This window comes from Macrosteles quadrilineatus, unplaced genomic scaffold (genome assembly GCF_028750875.1).
Source record: "Macrosteles quadrilineatus isolate MER2022 unplaced genomic scaffold, UCM_ALF_1.0 Scaffold_9__3_contigs__length_116548681, whole genome shotgun sequence".
Lineage (NCBI taxonomy): Eukaryota > Metazoa > Arthropoda > Insecta > Hemiptera > Cicadellidae > Macrosteles > Macrosteles quadrilineatus.
In genome coordinates this window covers 362800-382559 of record NW_026542602.1, presented here as the reverse complement: position 1 = coordinate 382559, position 19760 = coordinate 362800, and the positions used below count along the sequence as shown (strand labels likewise).

The 19760-nt window shown below is 33.4% G+C and overlaps 2 protein-coding genes across 2 annotated transcripts; both read left to right on the top strand.

The window, feature by feature from the left end:
• Positions 1–3860: 3860 nt before the first annotated feature.
• Positions 3861–6791, top strand: LOC129002834 (bladder cancer-associated protein-like). Its single transcript, XM_054430925.1, has one exon. The coding sequence runs from the start codon at positions 4020–4022 to the stop codon at positions 4260–4262; it is 243 nt and encodes an 80-aa protein (XP_054286900.1). The 5' UTR covers positions 3861–4019; the 3' UTR covers positions 4263–6791.
• A 373-nt stretch (positions 6792–7164) lies between these two features.
• On the top strand, positions 7165–13358 carry LOC129002221 (15-hydroxyprostaglandin dehydrogenase [NAD(+)]-like). Its single transcript, XM_054429870.1, has 8 exons — positions 7165–7288; positions 8029–8139; positions 9155–9290; positions 10506–10626; positions 11109–11215; positions 11843–12025; positions 12650–12804; positions 13204–13358. Exons 1-8 carry the CDS (start codon positions 7254–7256, stop codon positions 13343–13345), a joined length of 990 nt encoding a protein of 329 aa, XP_054285845.1. The 5' UTR covers positions 7165–7253; the 3' UTR covers positions 13346–13358.
• The last annotated feature ends 6402 nt before the right edge of the window (positions 13359–19760 follow it).

The window sequence follows — 19760 nt, the reverse complement described above, 5'->3', positions numbered from 1 at the left end:
CACTAATATTTGAAAAACACAACATCATAAAAAATTGAAAAGTTTACATTAATTCGATCTAACCTAGAATATTGTTTACATTTATTTACATTATCTTCTCAACTCAAGTCATTCCGATCCCGACCCCGGTCCACGACACTTGGAGGATTTAACACTTTTTTAAATCCACCAAAACTGGATTCGTGAATACAGCATGCAGCTTCAGAGGCTTGACTTGACTTACTCGATTCCTGCCATTGGTTCTGAGACATAAATATAATCACAACATCTTGAAAATTCAAAAAAATTTTATTCTGTGCTAAATTATATATATATATATATATATACTAGCTGACCCGGCGAACTTCGTATCGCCTAAGTTATAGGTTTCCCCTAAGACAGACCGATGGAAAGAAAGTACCGTTACGTTTAATTTTCAAGATGATCTCGTTCGCATCGCTCAATCACGTCCTGGTTGAAGTTCGTTCGCTACGCTCACTCACCTTTGGGTTGGAGCTCGTTCGCTGCGCTCACTTGCCTTCAGGTTAGCTCGTTCGCTACGCTAACTCGCCTCCAGGTTGAAGTTCGTTCGCTACGCTCACTCACCTTTTGGTTGCAAATTAGCTGTTGTCATAAATGTAAAAGAAATAATAGTGCTGCACCCTGTTGGTAATCCTTGTAACTTTAATGCTATTGAACATCATAGAACAGAACCAACTTGTTTAATTGAAACAGCTGTTAAGATTCATTAATTCCATTTCTCATAAGGTTAACATGGGAAACTCCAGAGCCACTGGGGCGGAGCCCTTTTAAGAATTTCGAAATGGGAAATAGTTTACGTCCGATTCGCATACCTACAGAATTTACACACCAAATTTCATAACGATCGGTGAAGTCGTTCCGGAGGAGTTTGCAGACAAACACTGTGACACGAGAATTTTATATATTAGATATATATATATATACTATCACATAAAACAGGGTTTCGGTTATATATTTATTTTTTGTTGTTTGTCCTGGGGCCCATTTCATAATAAAGTACAAACTAATATTATTTATTCGTAAATCAGCTGATCGCCCAATGCAAATCTAATGGAAATCACAAGTTACAAGTTACAAACTAATATTATTATACAAGTAACTTGTAACTTGTGATTTGCATTAGATTTGCATTGGGCGATCAGCTGATTTACTAATAAATAATATTAGTTTGTACTTTATTATGAAATTGGCCCCTGGAATTCAAAATAAGGGTTGTAGACTTGAGAAATAGTTCCGTATGTTCTTTGTAATTTGAAGTGGTTTCCGCGCCTAAAAAATCCTTTAAGGGTGTTTCTTGTTTATTAAGATCGTAGGAATGTTTTAAAAAGTTTAAAAGAAAAGTCCAGAAAGTTCAGAAATAGCCTACCGAAACTGTAAACAAAAAATGACAGGTTAAATCGTAGTTATAATTGTCAATCAGCTGCTCATAGTATTATTATCTTTAAGTGTTGCCAACCTATTTCCAAGCGTACACGGATTACGTCGTGCATAATAGAACCACGCTGTTTTGTGTTGTTTCGTTGGAATCCTGATGTGCGCCAAAGTATAAACCGTACGACAAAGTATAAATATGCAGCAATTAGCAGCTTTCTGTACTATAAACAGTACATGAAACCAGCTTTGTCGGTTGACTGTAGGAAAAATTCTTTAATTCCCTTACGTAAATACTCATAAGGTAATCATGGGAAACTTTTGAGCCACTGGGGCAGAGCCCGAAAGGATTTTTGGGAGAAGAATTTGCTTATATGTAAATCGGTAATGTGAGCTATCATCATACCAAATATCAAACCAATACGACCATAGCAGTTAATGCGTGATTGAACATCAAACAAAGAAACAAACACACAAACTTTCAAATTTATAATAAGATCAGATAATATTAGTATGATTATCAGTGGTGATGTCTATTGAATATATATGCTTGGTGAAAAAAACATTTTTATTTCATCTGTCCACTCCTTGTCCTTCTCCTTATTGTTGTGCAACTCAAAACTGCCATGACCGTTAGAAATTAACTTTAACATTAACATAGTGTTTTATTTTCATACTCAACAGATATATTGAAAAATACAATCCATATAATTTTACAACAGTTCTTTCGGATTCTACAGTAAAATAAAACTAATACGTACTATTGAATGTATACGCTTACATTTCTTTGAGAAATTGCATTTCTATTGTTGGCATTAGTTTTAGTTTATAAACCAGCTGAGAAAAAAGAACAGTGATGCCGATGGAGAGCACAAGTTCACATGTACAGAAACCTTATACTGACGTCATAAATAACGAATGTATATATCGATTGTACCGGGTGGTTACGGGTTTTTCTTCGGAATGTAAGTATCGGTTGCACCGAATAAGTAAAGGGGTTTTTTTTGTAACACTTTATTTGACGAATTGAATACTCTCGGTAGTTTATCCATTATAAATCAAATAGTAGAAATACAATAATATTCGTTACAGGCTGGGAAAAAAATAATTACTGATAGGCTACTTTGGATTGAACATCCAAGATGTTTGCAATTGTTTTCGTATTTACCTGACTTATAAAATAAAAACTTGAGTTCACAGGACGTTGAATACTAAGAATTTATTTCATAGCATCCACAATAATACAATAACTGTAATTAAAGTAGACGAATTACAGGAATTATTATCGATTCTAGAAGAGAGTGAAATAATAATTGTAACTTTGACATGTTAACGTTATGTTAATGTTTGGGAATGATTTACTAACAGATATTGCCCATCAGTGTAAGGTGACAATTTAAGAAGCCCAAGAGGACTGTTTTAGATATATTATTTTATGGAATTTACAGTCACGTAAAATAGGCCCTACAGTTTAACCATTGACTAAGTACTGTGAGTACATCAATGGTTTAGGTTTAGAGAAAAAAGTAGAGCTGTTTCTCATTTTCCCCTTTAGTACATCTTAATAAAACACCATAAGTTTTACCCAATTATATTATTCTGGCTCCATTTAATTCACAATAACGTTATGCTTTTACTAAGCCTTATCTTGTTATTTATAAATGAAAGTACTGGGACATAATATAAATAAGGAAACATTAAGTAGTAGTAATCCGATTAATTTGTAGGATAGTTTATTACTTTTTGATCGTACCACATTCTATATTATTCAACTCGAGCCTACGCACAGGCCACTAGTGCCCATATAGTCTCGTTTCCCATCAAATTTATTTTTACGTTAAGGAACCATTTTAATTTTTTTTATTAATTATGTTACATGAATTCAATGTAATAAATCAAATTTTTCTCATTTTAGTTATATACCATAAGTCCTTTCATATGTAACATTACTCAATTACTTTTATTTATATATATATTATGCTTCATATATAATTGCTTTCTTGCATTATTTGTTATTTTTGTATTTTGGTGGAAATAAACCTTGATTATATTAGAGTGCATAAATTGATCAGTTCAATTTAAAAATACTTGGAGCACAAATAATTACAAACTTGGATGTGGTAGAAATTTCATGTTCTCTTAAAACATCTAAAAATTCATCATAGCTTTTAGCCCACTTGTACTTTTCTGGCTCCATTTAAAAAGTAGTAGGTTTATTGAAAATAATCAGAACGAGTCTATTAACATGGTCACCGGGCACAGCAAAGTGAATAAGTGACGATGTAAAGCCGTGTCCCTTCGTCCTTCGATAATCGATTGCATAAACCATCACGATTCCGATAGCTGAAAAGTAGTCGATAGTCATGTGACGTCATTATAAGGTTTCTGTACATGTGAAGAAGTGGCCTCCGATGCCGATGCAATCTCCATTCTTCACTCCCACTCCCACCACTGTTTTTAGTGTTTTTAGAAGAAGATTGCTGACGACAATTTGAGTCGAATAACGATAAAATGGATTGAGGTTATTTGATTAGTTCTGTGTAAACATAAGTGGATATTATGATTTGACCAAGATATATTGGTTTGTTCTTAAGTTTTTTTACGTTAGTTTGATAGAATCCGTGATTATGTATTGTCTACAATGGCTCATTCCAGTGCTACTCATACCAAAGCCAGTCAACCCAGCACTTCTTCAAACCCATGTTGTGTTTATGGTTTTATATTTGACAGGATTCTTCTTGGAAAGGAAACCTTGCACAATTTGCAGTTTAGTGTTTTTAGCAGCAGTGTTTTTAATATGCTACAGTGGTGTGGGAAATTGTCTGTTTTGGAGTTCCAACTGCGACACAGTTCGATGTGAAAATGGTTGAGTCATCACTGTGTAGTGTGTAGGCCTACACAAGATATCACCTCTCATAACAAAATTAACAGTAAACTCATTCACATTTCATATTTATAAAACTGTTAAATTTATTAAAATGTGGCAAATAAGTTATTACTAGCCTATGTATTTTTCTCCGTGTTAAATAATAAATTAGCCTAGGCTAATGTCATGATTTTGATTTGTTTCATTAGTCAAGAACACAAAATGTAGTTGGTCAGTAATTTATTCCCCCAATTGAATAGTCTTGGGTCCAAATGATTGATGTTTTTGGTTTAGACTGTCTTTATTTTTGTTTAGTCTGCCAATTGTTTTTTGTTATCATACCTATGGAACATCAAACTAGGTACTCCTCTATATTCTGATATGGGTAAATTTCCATTTCTTTCAACCAACAATATTATTATGCATTTTATCAAGTATAGTAGTGTAATAGTGTTTCAAAGAAATGGTGCGTAGGCCTCCAGTTCTGCAGAAAACCTGCAATAAGTTATATTATACGATGAATAAGTCAACATCCATCATTTTGTTAAAATGTTTAACCTTACAATTTTAAAATTAACAAAAAAACACCATCAAATAGATGGATATACAGTACTTGATTGCATTATTACTAGCCATATGCTTGATTTGGTCGCCTCGCTTGAACCTACTTCCGCGAACTTGATTGAGAACTTACTCATGCCATGCCCCTGTTTAACGTTTTAATGTAACACTAACCCCAGTAAGTAGAATGTTCAAGAAGTCAAAGCTATTACCTAACTTATAGAAAATTTGCTTTTAACTTCGTTGTGTTAAAAGGAATGGCTTAGCGAACGGTCAAACATTTTAAGCTTCTCGTAGCCTTCTCAAGTAACTTAATCTACCAACCACCAGTCTACCTATCCAGGCACCAGTCTTCCACATTCAGTGTGGGGGTCTAGGCTACCTACATTAAGTTAGTTACTCAATACAAATGTAAGTTAGTTACTTACATTTGAATTTGGAAGTTAATACTTTTTTTAAATGGCCCTCTTTAAATATTATGAGTGTTATGGTTAGCCATGCTTTAGTCTACTCCATTTCATCCATTTCATGTTTGCTCTTTTTAAAAAAAGATTGGAATATTGTTTAAATTTCCATCCTTTAATCTAGAAAGTAAATTTGGATGTGATATTTTTTAAGATGTGATAAGCATAAAACTGTAAATAATCATACGTAGGGTAGACCTAGTAAATAAATACTTAGGACTGAAGTTTTGTAATTTAGATTTAAAACATCAGTAATAAAATAATATTAAGCTCCTGTGTATTCAGCCCAGTCAAAAAACAATAACGTTTGATTTTTAGTTGAATTCATAGTACTAGTTAAATGTTAGTCACCACACATTGACACATTGGCTTTTTTTTAAATAAACACTTATGATGGCTATTTCTATTAATTTTTTTTTTCTGAAGGAATTTTCAAAAGATTTAAAAATTTGCTCTATCTGTGTAGGCTAATTTGGTTATCTGGCTACGACATATTCTTGCCACTCTGAAGTTATGTTTGTACAAAGTCGAAATACAAGTTTTGACCATTACATTCACTGATAAGTTAGGCCTAACTCACTAATTCATATAGGCCTAGGCTAATTAAAGTTTCTTCATGGAGTATTAATAGATTTACTATTGGTACCTAATTGATTTTTAGACCAAAAAGGGTTAGCATTACCCTAAGTTAGGTACCGGTATGTCGATTTGAACTTTTGGTGAATTATTTTCATTATGATTTTTTATGACTTTATTTTCCGATTTTTCTAGTATAGCCTAGCCTACGGCTTGGTTAAGGTATGCTTTGATTAGGAATATTAAAACTAATTTTTATAAAGATAAAGGAATTATGATCTTTAATGCGATTTATATTGAATTGAAGCGATTCTAACCTTTCGAACATAAACTGACGACCTTTGGTGATATTATTATCTCTGTTGTGCCTTGTATTTGAATACTGGCTACATCTGACAAGTTCAAGCTGAATTTATCAGAGACATAGAATCATTTCTCCATAAATCATGAAATAACCAAAAAGCAAGTTAGACTGTAAGGAATATATTCTTATAAAGAAGCACATCTACAATATGAAGCTACTTTCATTAAGTTTTAGACCTAATTAAAATATGTCATAGCTAGATATTCATTTGAATTGGGTGCTTCCATTTACAAAATTAGTAAAAATGTACTAAAAACTTATATTGTGTATGAAGAAAAAAGAATGTTAACAAAACCAATTTACCATTTGTATTGTAATTATACCTACCTATTTTACAAATTACATTTTTGTCACTCTACGGTAAACTTACTCATTTTTATATCCTGAACATGAACCATGTGAGATTACATTTCACATATAGGCCCTAAAATGGTTCCTTGTACTGTACTGTAAATATGTAGAAATGCTGTTTTCTATTTATTTTCAATGTTTTATAGGACACTGTATAAATGCAATCAAACCAATATTTGTTACCCTTTTTAATATTGTTTGTGGAATATTCGATTGTTAATAAAATATTTGCATCAAAGTTTGTTGTAATTGTTTTATTTCCAACAATGTTAAAAGCACGTTAGAAATGTTTGGATTGGCAAATATTTTATTTTGTGGAAAATATAAAAATTATTCTGAGCTGCTTAAAGGGGATAAGGCATATTTTAATACAAATCAATAATAAACACATAGCCTAAAATAGATAATGTTTAAATTTGAGAAAATCTTCAAGTAGTGTAAGCTGAATGAAATAACTTCTATGATGTACTACTAGAGGTTATCATATTAAAAGTAGTACAGTAATTTACTTATCCAATGCTGATTTTAAATGCAATTATTCTTCTCTCTTTAGTATCCAACTTAAAAACTACAATCAGCTGATTAAATATATTAAAACAAACTAACAAAAAAGTAATGTCAAAAATTTTAACAACAAATAAACAAGTTGTTGAAATAGGGTGAATTGTGTTAAGTGATAATGTTCTCACTTCAGAAGTTGAATTTCATGCTAAGGTGAGAATTTGTATTCAAATAATTCTGAGGAAACTTAGGAAACCTATTTTTAAATTGACCTGGGTCAGGTGAATCATTGTCCTAAAATTGTGATTTCTGCTAACTCATATTTTTTGAGTACCAAAGGTCAATATAAACCTTTACTTATCTATGTAGCTTACACACTGTACTTGACATGAGCTGCTACCTGAGAGTAAGATAGAACTTCAGTACTCTAGTTTTTGGTTTACTAGTATTAATAGATTATTCCTCTTCCCTACCAGGGTACTGCATCCTGGATTGGATGCTGGCATAGACAAATAGAATTAGACCGACAGCAGTGCTGCGGAACGGTTGGCATAAGTTCTTGCGTCCACCGCTAGGAGTGCCGTGTAGTTATGTAGTGTGTGCAACTTAACTACACAGCGCTCCTATCGGTGGACGTCAGAATTTATGCTAACCGCAGCACTGCTGGTGGTCTGTATTTAATTCTATTTGTCTATGATTGAGGGTTCGAATCCTGTAGGTCAGGTCTGGTGTTTAAATGTGACGAGTTCACTTGTGAAAAAGCCTGGTGGTAGAGGCCCAACTAACAAAACACTTTTTTCCTTAGCAAATTCATTTGAAATAAATGACAATAGAGATTTAAATAAAATTAAAAGTTTTTAAAACCAGAAGTGTGTTTAGAAACAGATTTATGTTTGTAACATAATGCTGTTGTAATATGTACTTACCTAATTTTTTTGCTTCTTGTAATACAGGATTTCTAAATGTGTTGCTCAAGATTTTTCAAGTTTATTAGTCAAGGGTAAATCTTACTCAAAGCCACTTGTACGTCCCAAAAATGTTTTCATGCAAGAAATTACTCGCAGGTAAGTAAAACTAAACTTTTTTAAACTGTCAACGATATAACCCCTTTTCAGTAAAATGACCCTTTAAAAGTGTAAGTGTAAAATTAATAATTTAAAACTGCATCTGTTATTTTCTTCGGTTTCAGTAGATACAATAATGTCAATAATTTTCCCTTTAGAGAAGTAGGTTATATTATTGCCGTTGTTTTTGTGACCTAAATGATTGTAGTTTTTAGTTTTTTAAGATATTCTTATCCAGAACTGTTCGATAACCTTAATTGGTTGTGTGGGTTCAACTTGTATTGTGATATCCTTCTCTTCTGTAAGCAAAATTAACTGTCTACATAAGAGTTAAATATCATCCATACCAAGATAACTTGTCTTTGAACTGCTGACAAATATTAAAAAATTAGCTTAAAGTATCTGCTGGTGGAATATGGTGTAAAATTGTACACTGAATGATTGGAAATCACTGACCCGACCACAGAGCATGTGTTTATATTATATTTTATCACATTACATAAGTTCAACACAATGATAAGAATGATAGGCGTAGTCATTATTGAAAACTACAAAAATCTCTATAAAATTGTATTTACCATAGTGAAGCATTGTATTCTAATAAATATAATTTAGTATAATTTTAAAAGAACCTGTACAAAGAGAATGTGACACAACCAAATAACCGAATAAATATTGACAATTTTTTTTCTCTGAATGGATTTTTCACAGTTATAAACAATTTTTCAGGATTTGCATCTAGCGGGGAGTTGTAATAATAACAGTTAAATAAATACAAGTTCAAACGGGTTGATGATGAAAGATTAAGTACAGTAAGAATTGTTGTGAGGTATCTCTTTATCCCCTCAGATCTTCGTTGGTCTAATTCTATCAGGGACAATATATTTACCAATGTTTTTGTAAAGTGTAAAGTTTTGTGTTATAGTAGACTCTTTCCTATTTAAGCTTGCTTTACTCACAAAAATTATAATCTGTTGAAAGTGTTACATAATTATTTGTTTGATATGTAATAAAGGTATGCCGACCCTGTTTGTAAGTTTCCGACCTTCCCGCTCCAAATGGATCCCAGCTGTCGAGTCGCAATCATCACTGGAGGGGAGTCCGGCATTGGTCTAGCGGCTGCTAAGGACTTGCTAAAAAATGGAGCTCAGGTAATGTTTAGTGTGTAGGTAGATTACCGTTACAGCTCGTGACACGTAAGCTGGCACTTGGGCCTAGATTCGGCTGTTGTAGGCGGGGGGTGGGTGGAGGTAAGGAAAAAACCGGACTGCACACATTTCCGCTGACTCAGGGGAATGACTCTCCGTGTTTCATGTACTTGAGCGTCTTCACTTGGGTCGCGAGGACTGTTGACGTAACCTGCATGACGGCTTAAAATGTTTTGAACTAGACTAGTAGCGATTGGTCAAGTGCCAGCTTAAGTGTCACAAGCTGTAATGTAGTTATTTTCTATTTCACTGTTAGTATTCTGCTTGGGATAACCGCATAGAATAATGAGCATAAACAAATTGACTCGTACCCTGTTCAGGGTGTTACAACCATGGATATATTTGAGTTTAACATTTTGCTCTTATTACGTCAACTATGAATAAAATGAATGAACGAATCAAAAGAGTTTCATTCTCACTATCAAAAGTTATATTTTAATTTAACTTTAACCGTCTGTCTAGATAGATATTAGTGACCTCCATAATCACCCAATTTGACGCCATTTCTCCCTTTGAGGGATATTAAATAATTGCTGAATTGCCTGAATTGAGAAACTGGATTCATACAGCTGTTGTACCGTTTGAATGCATCGGTAGTTTGTAACTATTGACAGAACCAGCTGTTTTTGATCGTTATGGGCATGACTAGAGAAACGGCTGGCCTTATTCAGTACAAAATCTACAAAAGGCATCTTACTCCATTCATAAAAAACGATGATGGTGTGGATGAATACAAACAAACAAATTTTACACTCACTTTCACCCATATTCAGATTACAATACGCCAAATTGTCTTCCTGTCTCAATATAATGTTTATATCAGTGGTTATAGTGCTCGCCCAGAAGTTCAGAATCTGATGGTAGCTGGTCCGATCATGAGAAAGTCTCTTTTGATGTTTCAAAACTGGACTTGTTATTCTTGATCATTGGGTTTGAGTAAACAGTTCTTTAGTCAATAAGAAAACTACACAATTCAGCTCACTTCATTCTACACTCATCTTGAATCCTTTTTCAGGTTAAAATATGCACCTATGTGTGTCACTGTCTCAAAGTAAAAATAACAATACATAACTATGATGGTGGTGTTGATAGAAGTTGGTGAGGAAAAGTCAGCCGATGATGATGATTTGATTACCATGATGATAATGATATGTGCAGGTGGTAGTGTTGGCTGGAGTCGGAGATGGAGAGCCTGTCGTCAAACAGCTCAATGAAGAACACGGTGCGGATCGAGTCTGCTTTATGCACATGGACGTCAATGATCCCCGTGACTTTGAAGGTAGCCAAGACTAGACAACAGATGTTTGAAAGGTTTTCCCATTGCCACAGCCCACTTCAATCTTACTTTGTCCACCAAACACAATACACCCTCCAGGGTGCCGGATGTACCAAGGTGTACAAGATATAGACAGAAAAACATTAAACAAAAGTAATAAGCTCGTAGTATGTTAATGGTATAAGCATTTGAATTTTTTTAAATACTCTCTTTAATTTTTTATGTGGAACTAATAATGAAAAACTCATATGCACAATCTATGACCTTTAGCCAGAATTATAAATTCCATCATCAATATGCCCTCATTTTAACCCATTCCCCCTCCAATAACAATCAAGTAAAGTCTGTTGATTCCATGTGTTCCACCCACTAAATTTTGCAGTTCTGGGTTGGACAGAAGCAATTCTTCCCTAGAAGAGGATTCTATGGTGAAACGAGTAATAAAACACTTTGTTTAATGTTTACAATCATAACTCTGTTCACAGAACTTTTCTACAGAGTAGACTTAGTCTTTGGTGGAGTAGACATTGTGTTCAACAATGCTGGCATAATGAGAGATGACGTTTGGGAGTACGCAATCGACGTTAACTTGGTGAGAAAATACAAAATGTTTTTTTGTACCCTACCCAGTAGATTTTCGTGAAGAGCTGATTAAACTTTCATGAATTACCATTGACATTTCTTACTGAAGCTAATAGACATGTCATAACGGAGTTTTTTGCTCAAAGAGAACATGGCAAGTTGGCAACTGACCATTCAGATTGGTTTAATGGAAACATTTGTTGATAAAAAAGGAAAATCACAACACAATACGATGGGGGCTCAACAAAACTAATCTATTTTAAATCTAAAACTTATGACTCATCTTTGACGTTTGGTACGTAATTAGTTATCAAGTCCATCTCACTCCCACTCCCCGAACTTAATTCTGTTCACAGTCCAAATGAAATTTCATTCATTTTGATAACTAAACAGTTAAGTGTGTGTTTATTTTGCTGTCTTAAATAATCGATTGATTGGTTGTCGTAGTTTAGTTGAGCCTAGAGGACTGTCTAGGTCTAGAACATCAACAATGTACGTCACCAAGACATCACCGCCAAACAGGAAACCACACAGTTTGAGTTAATTCTTAATAATTTAATTTCACTTACATTAATAATATCAGCTCTTGAGTACAAAGCTATATGTTGTGAGTAAAAATATGGTGGCATATTTCCAGAAATCCGTTATAAGAGGAACAATCCTTGGGGTGAATTATATGGGAAGAAACGGGAAAGGAAAACGTAACGGCCAAGGACTTATCATCAACCATTCCGACATAGCTGCTCTTGAAGGTTTCCCATACACTCCGGGCTATGTAGCCTCCAAGGCAGGCGTCGTAGGCGCTACGCTCAGTTTTGGCGTAAGTTGGTATGGTATGAGTCAAGCTACTCATATTTCTTTTTAGTTAGGCTATCCATCATTGTGAAATTGTGCTTTTAATTCCAATGGAGATAAAAGTAGCGTATGAATGTGTTTTGTCTTGATTAACCTAGAAGTCAAATTCTTTAACTACTACGCTTAGGCTTTTGGTCGAATAGGTACTGCTTTTGGTGTGGTAGAGAGGTTTGACGAATGGCCGAGTGTAGTGTGAGGAGTTGTTTCTTCAGCCAGCAGAAAGGATCTTAGACCCCAGTCTAAGACCTAAATTCCCAAATTTGAATCCCGTCTGGGTCAGATCTTGTGTCCAACTCATGAGTCTATCTGTTGTAGAGGCCCGCCTTAAGTAGGTGAACAGTTCAGATGGAAGTTGACGGAATTAGTTAACTAAATGTGAGTCGCACAAGGCATTTTGTTTGTTTGTGATTATCCTCACTGTGTGTGTCCACCAAAAACTTGTTTTAAAATTTTTTTATTTTCATAACATGTAGAAAAACAAGATAAATAGGCATAACAAATCAATAAATCCACAGAGATCAAAGGTTATTTGTAGTATATATATACGATCGTTTCTTCTACTTTAATGTTAGTTTGTTCCGTGTTTCAGGCAGAGTACCACTACAAAAACACAGGCGTGAGAGTTGTTGGGTTGTTGAGTGGCCCAACCGAGACTGACATGATTACCAACACGACAGAGAAACAACTCAGCCCGGACATGGGACGAGCGGCAGTCGCAGCCTTGCGTGAAGCCTCTCTGCAGAGGTAGGTCTGTTAAAAATACTAAGAGCAACGTTCTAAGAGGTTAAGAGGTTCTAAACTAAGAGCAAGTGAATAGCTAATTAAAACATAGCAATATAGCTGGGAAGCAGTGCTTAAATTGCTCTCCTAGTATCAAAAGTTGCTAATTTGATCCTTAGAAAAGTGATTGTGCACAATAAGCTGTTTCAGCTGTGATCCAATCCCGTGTTCTACTGAGAAAAGTGAGTAGATTGTTGGACTAAATCCAGCTGTTCTTGATCATTGGGCTTTTGATAAATGATACTTGCTGAAGAACCAGCTGATATTAGTCAGTAACAAAGCTGTCATCCAATTATTCAACACCAATCGTTCAATCATCCTTGCCTTACGTAAAAATCTAATCCAATCCAACACTGGTTTCAGTTCGACCGTCGTAGGCAAAGCTGTAACTCATATTGTCAAGTACGCTCCAACGGGAAGCTTCTGGGCCGTGCAGAAAGGAGAATTATTTTTGACTGAGTTTCCAAACTGGAAGTCTTTCAGCCGTAAAGTAACTCAACTATGAGTAATTGTAAAAAACGTCTGTGTATGTGTTGTGTGTTGGAGTAAGTTTTCTCATTTTGTTATAATTTTTTTTTTTTTTATTAATACACGTTAAGTTATAAAATTGTATATTTGTTACCACAATTGTCAATTTACTCATGAATTATCGAATGCAATTAGAACAGGTAATCGATTTATTGAGTCAGGGCCCACCTTATCTCTAGCCGCAATAGGCTCCATGTGTGGGCCATTTGGGCTTATCTCCTAGCAGCTGTATTCGACTGCAGAATACCGCTGTTAAATTGTGAATTAAAGTGTCATTCAAGTATTTAGTGCCATTAATTTTCAGGGTATAGCCCCTGTCGGATTCAGCAGCTATGGGAAATGGCCTTTCCTTTTTGTTGTGTAAAGGGTTGAAAAACGCAGCCATATTTGGCAGTTAAAAAATCCCGCTTAAGTTAATCAGATCCTATCAAACTTAATTTGCTTAGTAAACTTCAATATCCTGTTTACAAGCTATTACTGAGTCAGGTTCAACCACTTGTCATAGATCATGACAGGTGTTCAGTAACTTCAATCTCATGGACTGTCTATGTTGTCTTTTCATGGGTATTGGTAAAAAAATAAACATTTTCTCAAAACTCTCCTATCCCCTTTACCTTGGCCCGAGTCTTCTCTAAGTAGTCTAAAGTAAACCATTGACTTGATCCTTTAAATTTAATATTCTTCGCATTTTATCATTGCTTATAAATTAAATATGTTCTTCATAACTTCTAAACGCTCCATCCTTCTTTTTATGAGGATACTCATCGTATCTTGAATCTGTGGAATGTATGTTGGCTGTTTAAGTCAGTAATCCATCAGATTCATGCAATCGCTCACAAAGATTTGATAAAAATGTTGCACATCGGTTATTTTTCTGTTACTTTAAAATACCACAGCAAAATAGTAATGTGTGTTTTTGTTTTCTTTATATTCAAAACATTTGTGGAATTTAAATAAACTGTTTGAAAATTACATGAACGGTTTACAAAATATTACATCAAGTGGTGGAAAAATAAAAACAATGCTTGAACGTAAAGTTTATTTTCATAAACTATAAAACTCTTGATAGCTCTCTAACAAACTGGCCTAATATTATGTCAACAGTGTGTGGTAAAAATACAAGCCAAATCTTCTGAGGAACTACAATGGTAGTAAGGTTTTTACATCAGAACGGATACTTGCAAGACCAAATTAAAGGGTTTTTTTTCAAAATATTAATTTTTTTGTGTCAATGTTAAAAATAACTTGGTTTAAACATACGAGTAGTTCTATCTGTAAAGCTGTGTTTACACAAGGCCAATTGGCAGACAGGTTACCTGCCTCAGGTAACTTGAAATACACTGTAGCAGGTAACCTGCCCCGAAATCTGCCTGCCTAATGGCCTCGAGCAAACACAACTTAAAAGATTTGGAGTCCACACAAAGAAAACTTATTTACAATAATTGTATACGATTTTTTACCTATAAGTTACCTCAGTTGTTAATGTTTGTTACAACTAATTGAATACATTTTTTTATTATTTAGTAATCTAGTTCTTTAACAGTGAAAAAATAGTTAAACCATAAAAATTGTAATTTTGAAAAATTTCCATAAAACTAAGTCAATCCATGGTAAATTTGTGCATACTATTCAATCAATTCATTCAAAATTTGTCAAATTAAAGCGAACAATTTTAATCTTTTTGGTCTCACAAGTATTAGTTCACACTAAAACACATTAAAACACTCCAAAAATATAACGATGTAAACCACATTTTATAACTTTTCTACAAAAATTGTAAAATTTTGTTTACATCCCATAAAACTTCTAACCCAGATCCAGCCCAGGCTCGCCAACCTAACACGAGTTTCTAGTAACAGCTGTGTAAAAATATAAAACCACGACACAAAATAGTCCACTAACAGTAACTCTAGCTATGCTAATATGCACCCTTATTAGTGTGTGGCTATTGGCAACGTGCTGATCCTGCTCAAAGCTTAGAACTAAGTTATCCATACACTGGATTATCCAGGATTAAGCGAGGTTATTTATTTCCACGTATTTTGCACCAATGGTATTTGGTGTAGGGTTGTGTGTAAGTAGAAAATTGAGGATTTGAGTGATTTGACAGATCTCACCTTTTAAAGTGGAAGTGGGCGATTTGCCCTAATAATTGTGAAGAAAGGTTTATTATTAATGGAGGTACAGCTCGTGACATCTAAGCTGGCACTTGGCCTAGCGCGGGAAGTGTAGACGGGAGGAGGGTGGAGGTAGGGAAAAGACCGGACTGCAAACATTTCCACTGCCTCACGGGGTTGACTTCCCTTGCATGTACTTGAGCGCCTTCATATGGGTCGCGAGGACAGTTGATGCAACCTGCATGACAGGACATAATGTTTTTGAAATAGGTACTAGTAGCGATCGGCCTAGTGCCAGCTTAGATGTCACGAGCTGTAAAAAGGAATAACTTTAAAAAAGGAGATTAAACTTATGAAACAAGCTGAATTGGTAGACTGATAAGTTAAACACAATTTCTTGTCAATTTAAGTGTGATGTACCTAGCTTAGATCCGTTACTGAAAAATAAATAAAACTAATAACTGCTAGAAAATAAATTGGAAAATTGGTCATAAAATAGAACGGATGTGATGAAAACTTAAAATAGACAACTTAACTTAGCATATATCTCAGAGATGGCAACAATTAATGCCAATTATTATCATTGACTAAAATAATTTACTGCCTCCCTTGTGGACTTAAAATTTAAATTCTTTAACTTGAGATCATTGCATTTAACAAGTGAAGTGTCCGCTAAAGACAAAAGCAACCTAACAATCTAACATCGGAAGAAAGTGACGATGAGTGGTTTGTTTTTTGGGTGGTGTTCTCGACTTACATTGCAGGATTTTGCAGCGCCTTATTACATATATACATCGAATAAAGCCTCATTTATCTGTAGAAAACTAACTACTAGTAGAGGTATTGATTTGATTTCAGTAATCATTACGCATAGAGTTTACGAGAAATTTTTCTGAATTACGATTTAAATAACCTTATGTGGAGGTTTAATGGAAAAAGCACTTTAGGAAGAACTTTACCTACCTATTGTGCTCTCTTGGTCAGAAGTATTGGTCACAGTGTTGAAATAAAGATCATAGAATTGTTTCGATCAGCTGTTTTTACTCATGCGGCCAGCACCTCTGGTTACCTTTATTAGCTTGGCAGCCATAATGGTGGCTTTTTCACACCACATTGGAATTATTTTATATTTAAGTGGTTGCTCATTAGAAATCACCACTAAGCAGAAATTAAAATAATATTTTTTTTTTACATGTTTAAACTTATGTGGATGGACCTCTAAACGTTTGAAGGTTTCCTTGTTGGACAGTATCACTGAACAAGCAACATAACGAACTGACGTGAAATCTTATCCTCACTCTTGCAAAAGAACAGACTGGCCATCCTAGTTATCAAGATAACCTATAGTCTTACTGATTGCAAAGGTTATGGAAAACGTAATAATAGTCTACATAAAAATCATACCTAAGAAAAGAGTTTAAGGCAGTTAACACCCAAAAAGCTTAGAACACAATTAACTTCCAATCCAAGGGGCTTCTTTAGAAGCAAGTGGTACATTCTACTTCATAGGATTCTACTACTGCTACTGAAGAAGTCCTCTTAGAGGGATAAAATATAAATTGTGCTTTAAACGTTTTGTGTAAATGCTAGGAAATCTTTACTTAGAAGAGTTAGTTTCTTCCTTAATTTACTAAACTTGATGTGTATTTTTTCATAATTCTCTATTTTAATTGATGGCCTTTTAAAAAGTTAGTATGAATGTTGAAACGACAATCATCAAAAATTGTATTTTATAATAAACGATTTTGCTTTGTAATTTACTCTAACAGTCCTTTAAAATTCAGTTACCTTTTTTCAAATCAATATCTACAATATGATAGCTCCGAATTTAGAGAACAAAGAGTAACAAACCTGCCTAGCTTAGTAAGCCGATTTAATATCAATCAACGATTGCAACAAATTTTCAACCCCTAAATTTGGCATTTATATCAGCACAATTACTGAAACCAATTCAATATTTGATGCTCACAAACACTTAAGCATCTCTTACAACTAACTACAAGCTAAGGAACAATGTACAATATACAATATACTATCTAAACAAATTTAACATATTTTGTGCAATAACATTACTGAAGACTTTCTTTCATCCTTGCAAAATTTAGTGTTTATACATTACATAAGGTCACATTCTCTACTAATATTAGTATTGTCCTCATAAATTTCACTGTATCCGTTTTCCAGATGGTTTCTTTTAAAAATTTAACATTAAAACGTGTTATAAATAATGCTTTTTAGCATGTAGATATTTTAAAAAACAACAATAACAATCATAACCAGGCAAATCCAACAAGAACTTATGAATTACTTAACAGCTCAATATCACAACTTGAGGCTCAGGCTAGTTAGAAAATAATTGTAACAATATAACTAGTGTGTTATATTTTAGCTTTTAATTTTCCTCTTCCAATCAACGATTTCATTAGTATTTTTGCAAGCTGCCAAGAATTTTTTGATCAACTCACCAATTTTTGCTCACCATGAATCAAATTATTCGCCAGAGAATTTTTTTAACCCCAAAAAAGGTGTCGAGCACATTAAAATGGAATCATTTCAAACTTTTTTATAACTTTAAAACCTAATTTTTAAAATTTTAATGTTTTTATTTACAACAATTGACTTTAAAGATTGTTTACCTCTAAATTGCCTAAGCCCCACCCTGCTCACATCAAATCACATTCAAGGCACATCAAATACATATCTATCTTCCCTTAATTTATTGCTTTCTTTATGTTTTCAATTTTAAACTACATAATACTCAGGCAAAAATATTTCCTTTCGATTATTATACAGTACATAGTACTCTTGGAATAAACTTTTATTCGGATATTACTGAAGTGTTATTAGTTTTTAAAGTACCGTAGCACAATCTCAAACATTTATATTTTTTGTCATAGTCCACTTAGTATAAATTTCAACCGATTTGACGGTTTAACTATTATTCAAAAGGACTAATTTTCTTTCACTGTTACTGTTCTTTTACTGTCATAACAATGATATATACAAAGAGAACAGAAATGCTGAAAAGTCGACAATCGTAACATTTATGTCATACCTCATGGATTTTATTTTATCTTGTGCAGGAAACACACACACATACACTTATACATCTTATTTAAGAAAATTTATAGTGATTGTACTATTATGATTTTTTATTTATTTTATTGCTAACCATACATTTGCTTTTAAATACAGTTCAAACTTATTTTACCATTGAAAGACAAGACAGTTAAATATGCCTAGTGTGATATTTCAATTGAAAATAGCCTAGCCCATTTTACATTATAGGGATGCATTATACATAATATTAAAATTTATTCTTTAAAAGTGGTTAGGTAAAATTATTTTACGTTTGTTTAAAAAACGTTAAAACGCTCGGTTTCTGATTTTAAACTCAGTTCCCCTATTTTTAACAAACATTTTCACCCAATGACCAGCAAATTGGAAGAATATTGGTAGTTCAAGTATAATTTTTAGTGGAATATATCATCATTGAGTTTTTAAACATATATTTTTTCTGTTTCCTACCTTTATCAGAATGAGTTTGTTTTGTGTGATTTATGTCTAACTTCAGTAGAAAAATTATCTCCAAAAATTAGATACAAGTTTTTAACAGACTAGATAAAAATCAATTTGATTCGGACAGATTGAATTTTGGTATTGTCTTGTTTCGTTAACACTAAAACTTGATGGACGGAAAAGTACCAAATAGATTTAGTGTATTGTCCAGTATAAAAAATTAATTTTTCTTTTCAATTCCTTCATTCCGTAATCTCTTAACTCTGATGGTTATTCTGAATATGTTTATTTAATATTCCGTTATAACATTAATTATTAGTCAACTGACAATTTTTAACAACAGATTTAACAACGTTTACCATACTGTGTATTAATACTAAATAAATTGTAGTTGTATACTAAAGGCGTTGGCTACATACAAACAGAATTTGGCAGTTGGTGTTTAACAAAAATAGTCTTTAACATTTTTAATAACAAATGCTTGATGGTTTTTCAATCAATTATGTTTGATTGTAGAATGGTATAGCCAATGTAAATATTGTACTGTATTTATACATATTTACAATATCCTAAATATGTAGAGCTGATAGTGATCAGCTCTTTAGAAATTTGTTTCCAACCTAAAGAGCAAAAATAAAGAATATTAAGATTGAAATTTCAGGACTTGACTAAGATAAAGAATTTTTCATATACGTTACAGTATTTTAGTCCCAAAAAATAACATGTTTACCAAAGCATTGATATATACTCTAAAAC

What these genes read in the sequence shown, in the direction of transcription:
- LOC129002834 (XM_054430925.1), top strand. Translation starts at nt 4,020, where the DNA reads ATGTATTGTCTACAATGGCTCATTCCAGTGCTACTCATACCAAAGCCA.
- LOC129002221 (XM_054429870.1), top strand. Translation starts at nt 7,254, where the DNA reads ATGTTCTCACTTCAGAAGTTGAATTTCATGCTAAG. An exon ending in GCGCTACGCTCAGTTTTGGC is followed by an intron (nt 12,026 to 12,649) that starts GTAAGTTGGTAT and finishes TCCGTGTTTCAG; the next exon opens with GCAGAGTACCACTACAAAAA. An exon ending in CGTGAAGCCTCTCTGCAGAG is followed by an intron (nt 12,805 to 13,203) that starts GTAGGTCTGTTA and finishes CACTGGTTTCAG; the next exon opens with TTCGACCGTCGTAGGCAAAG.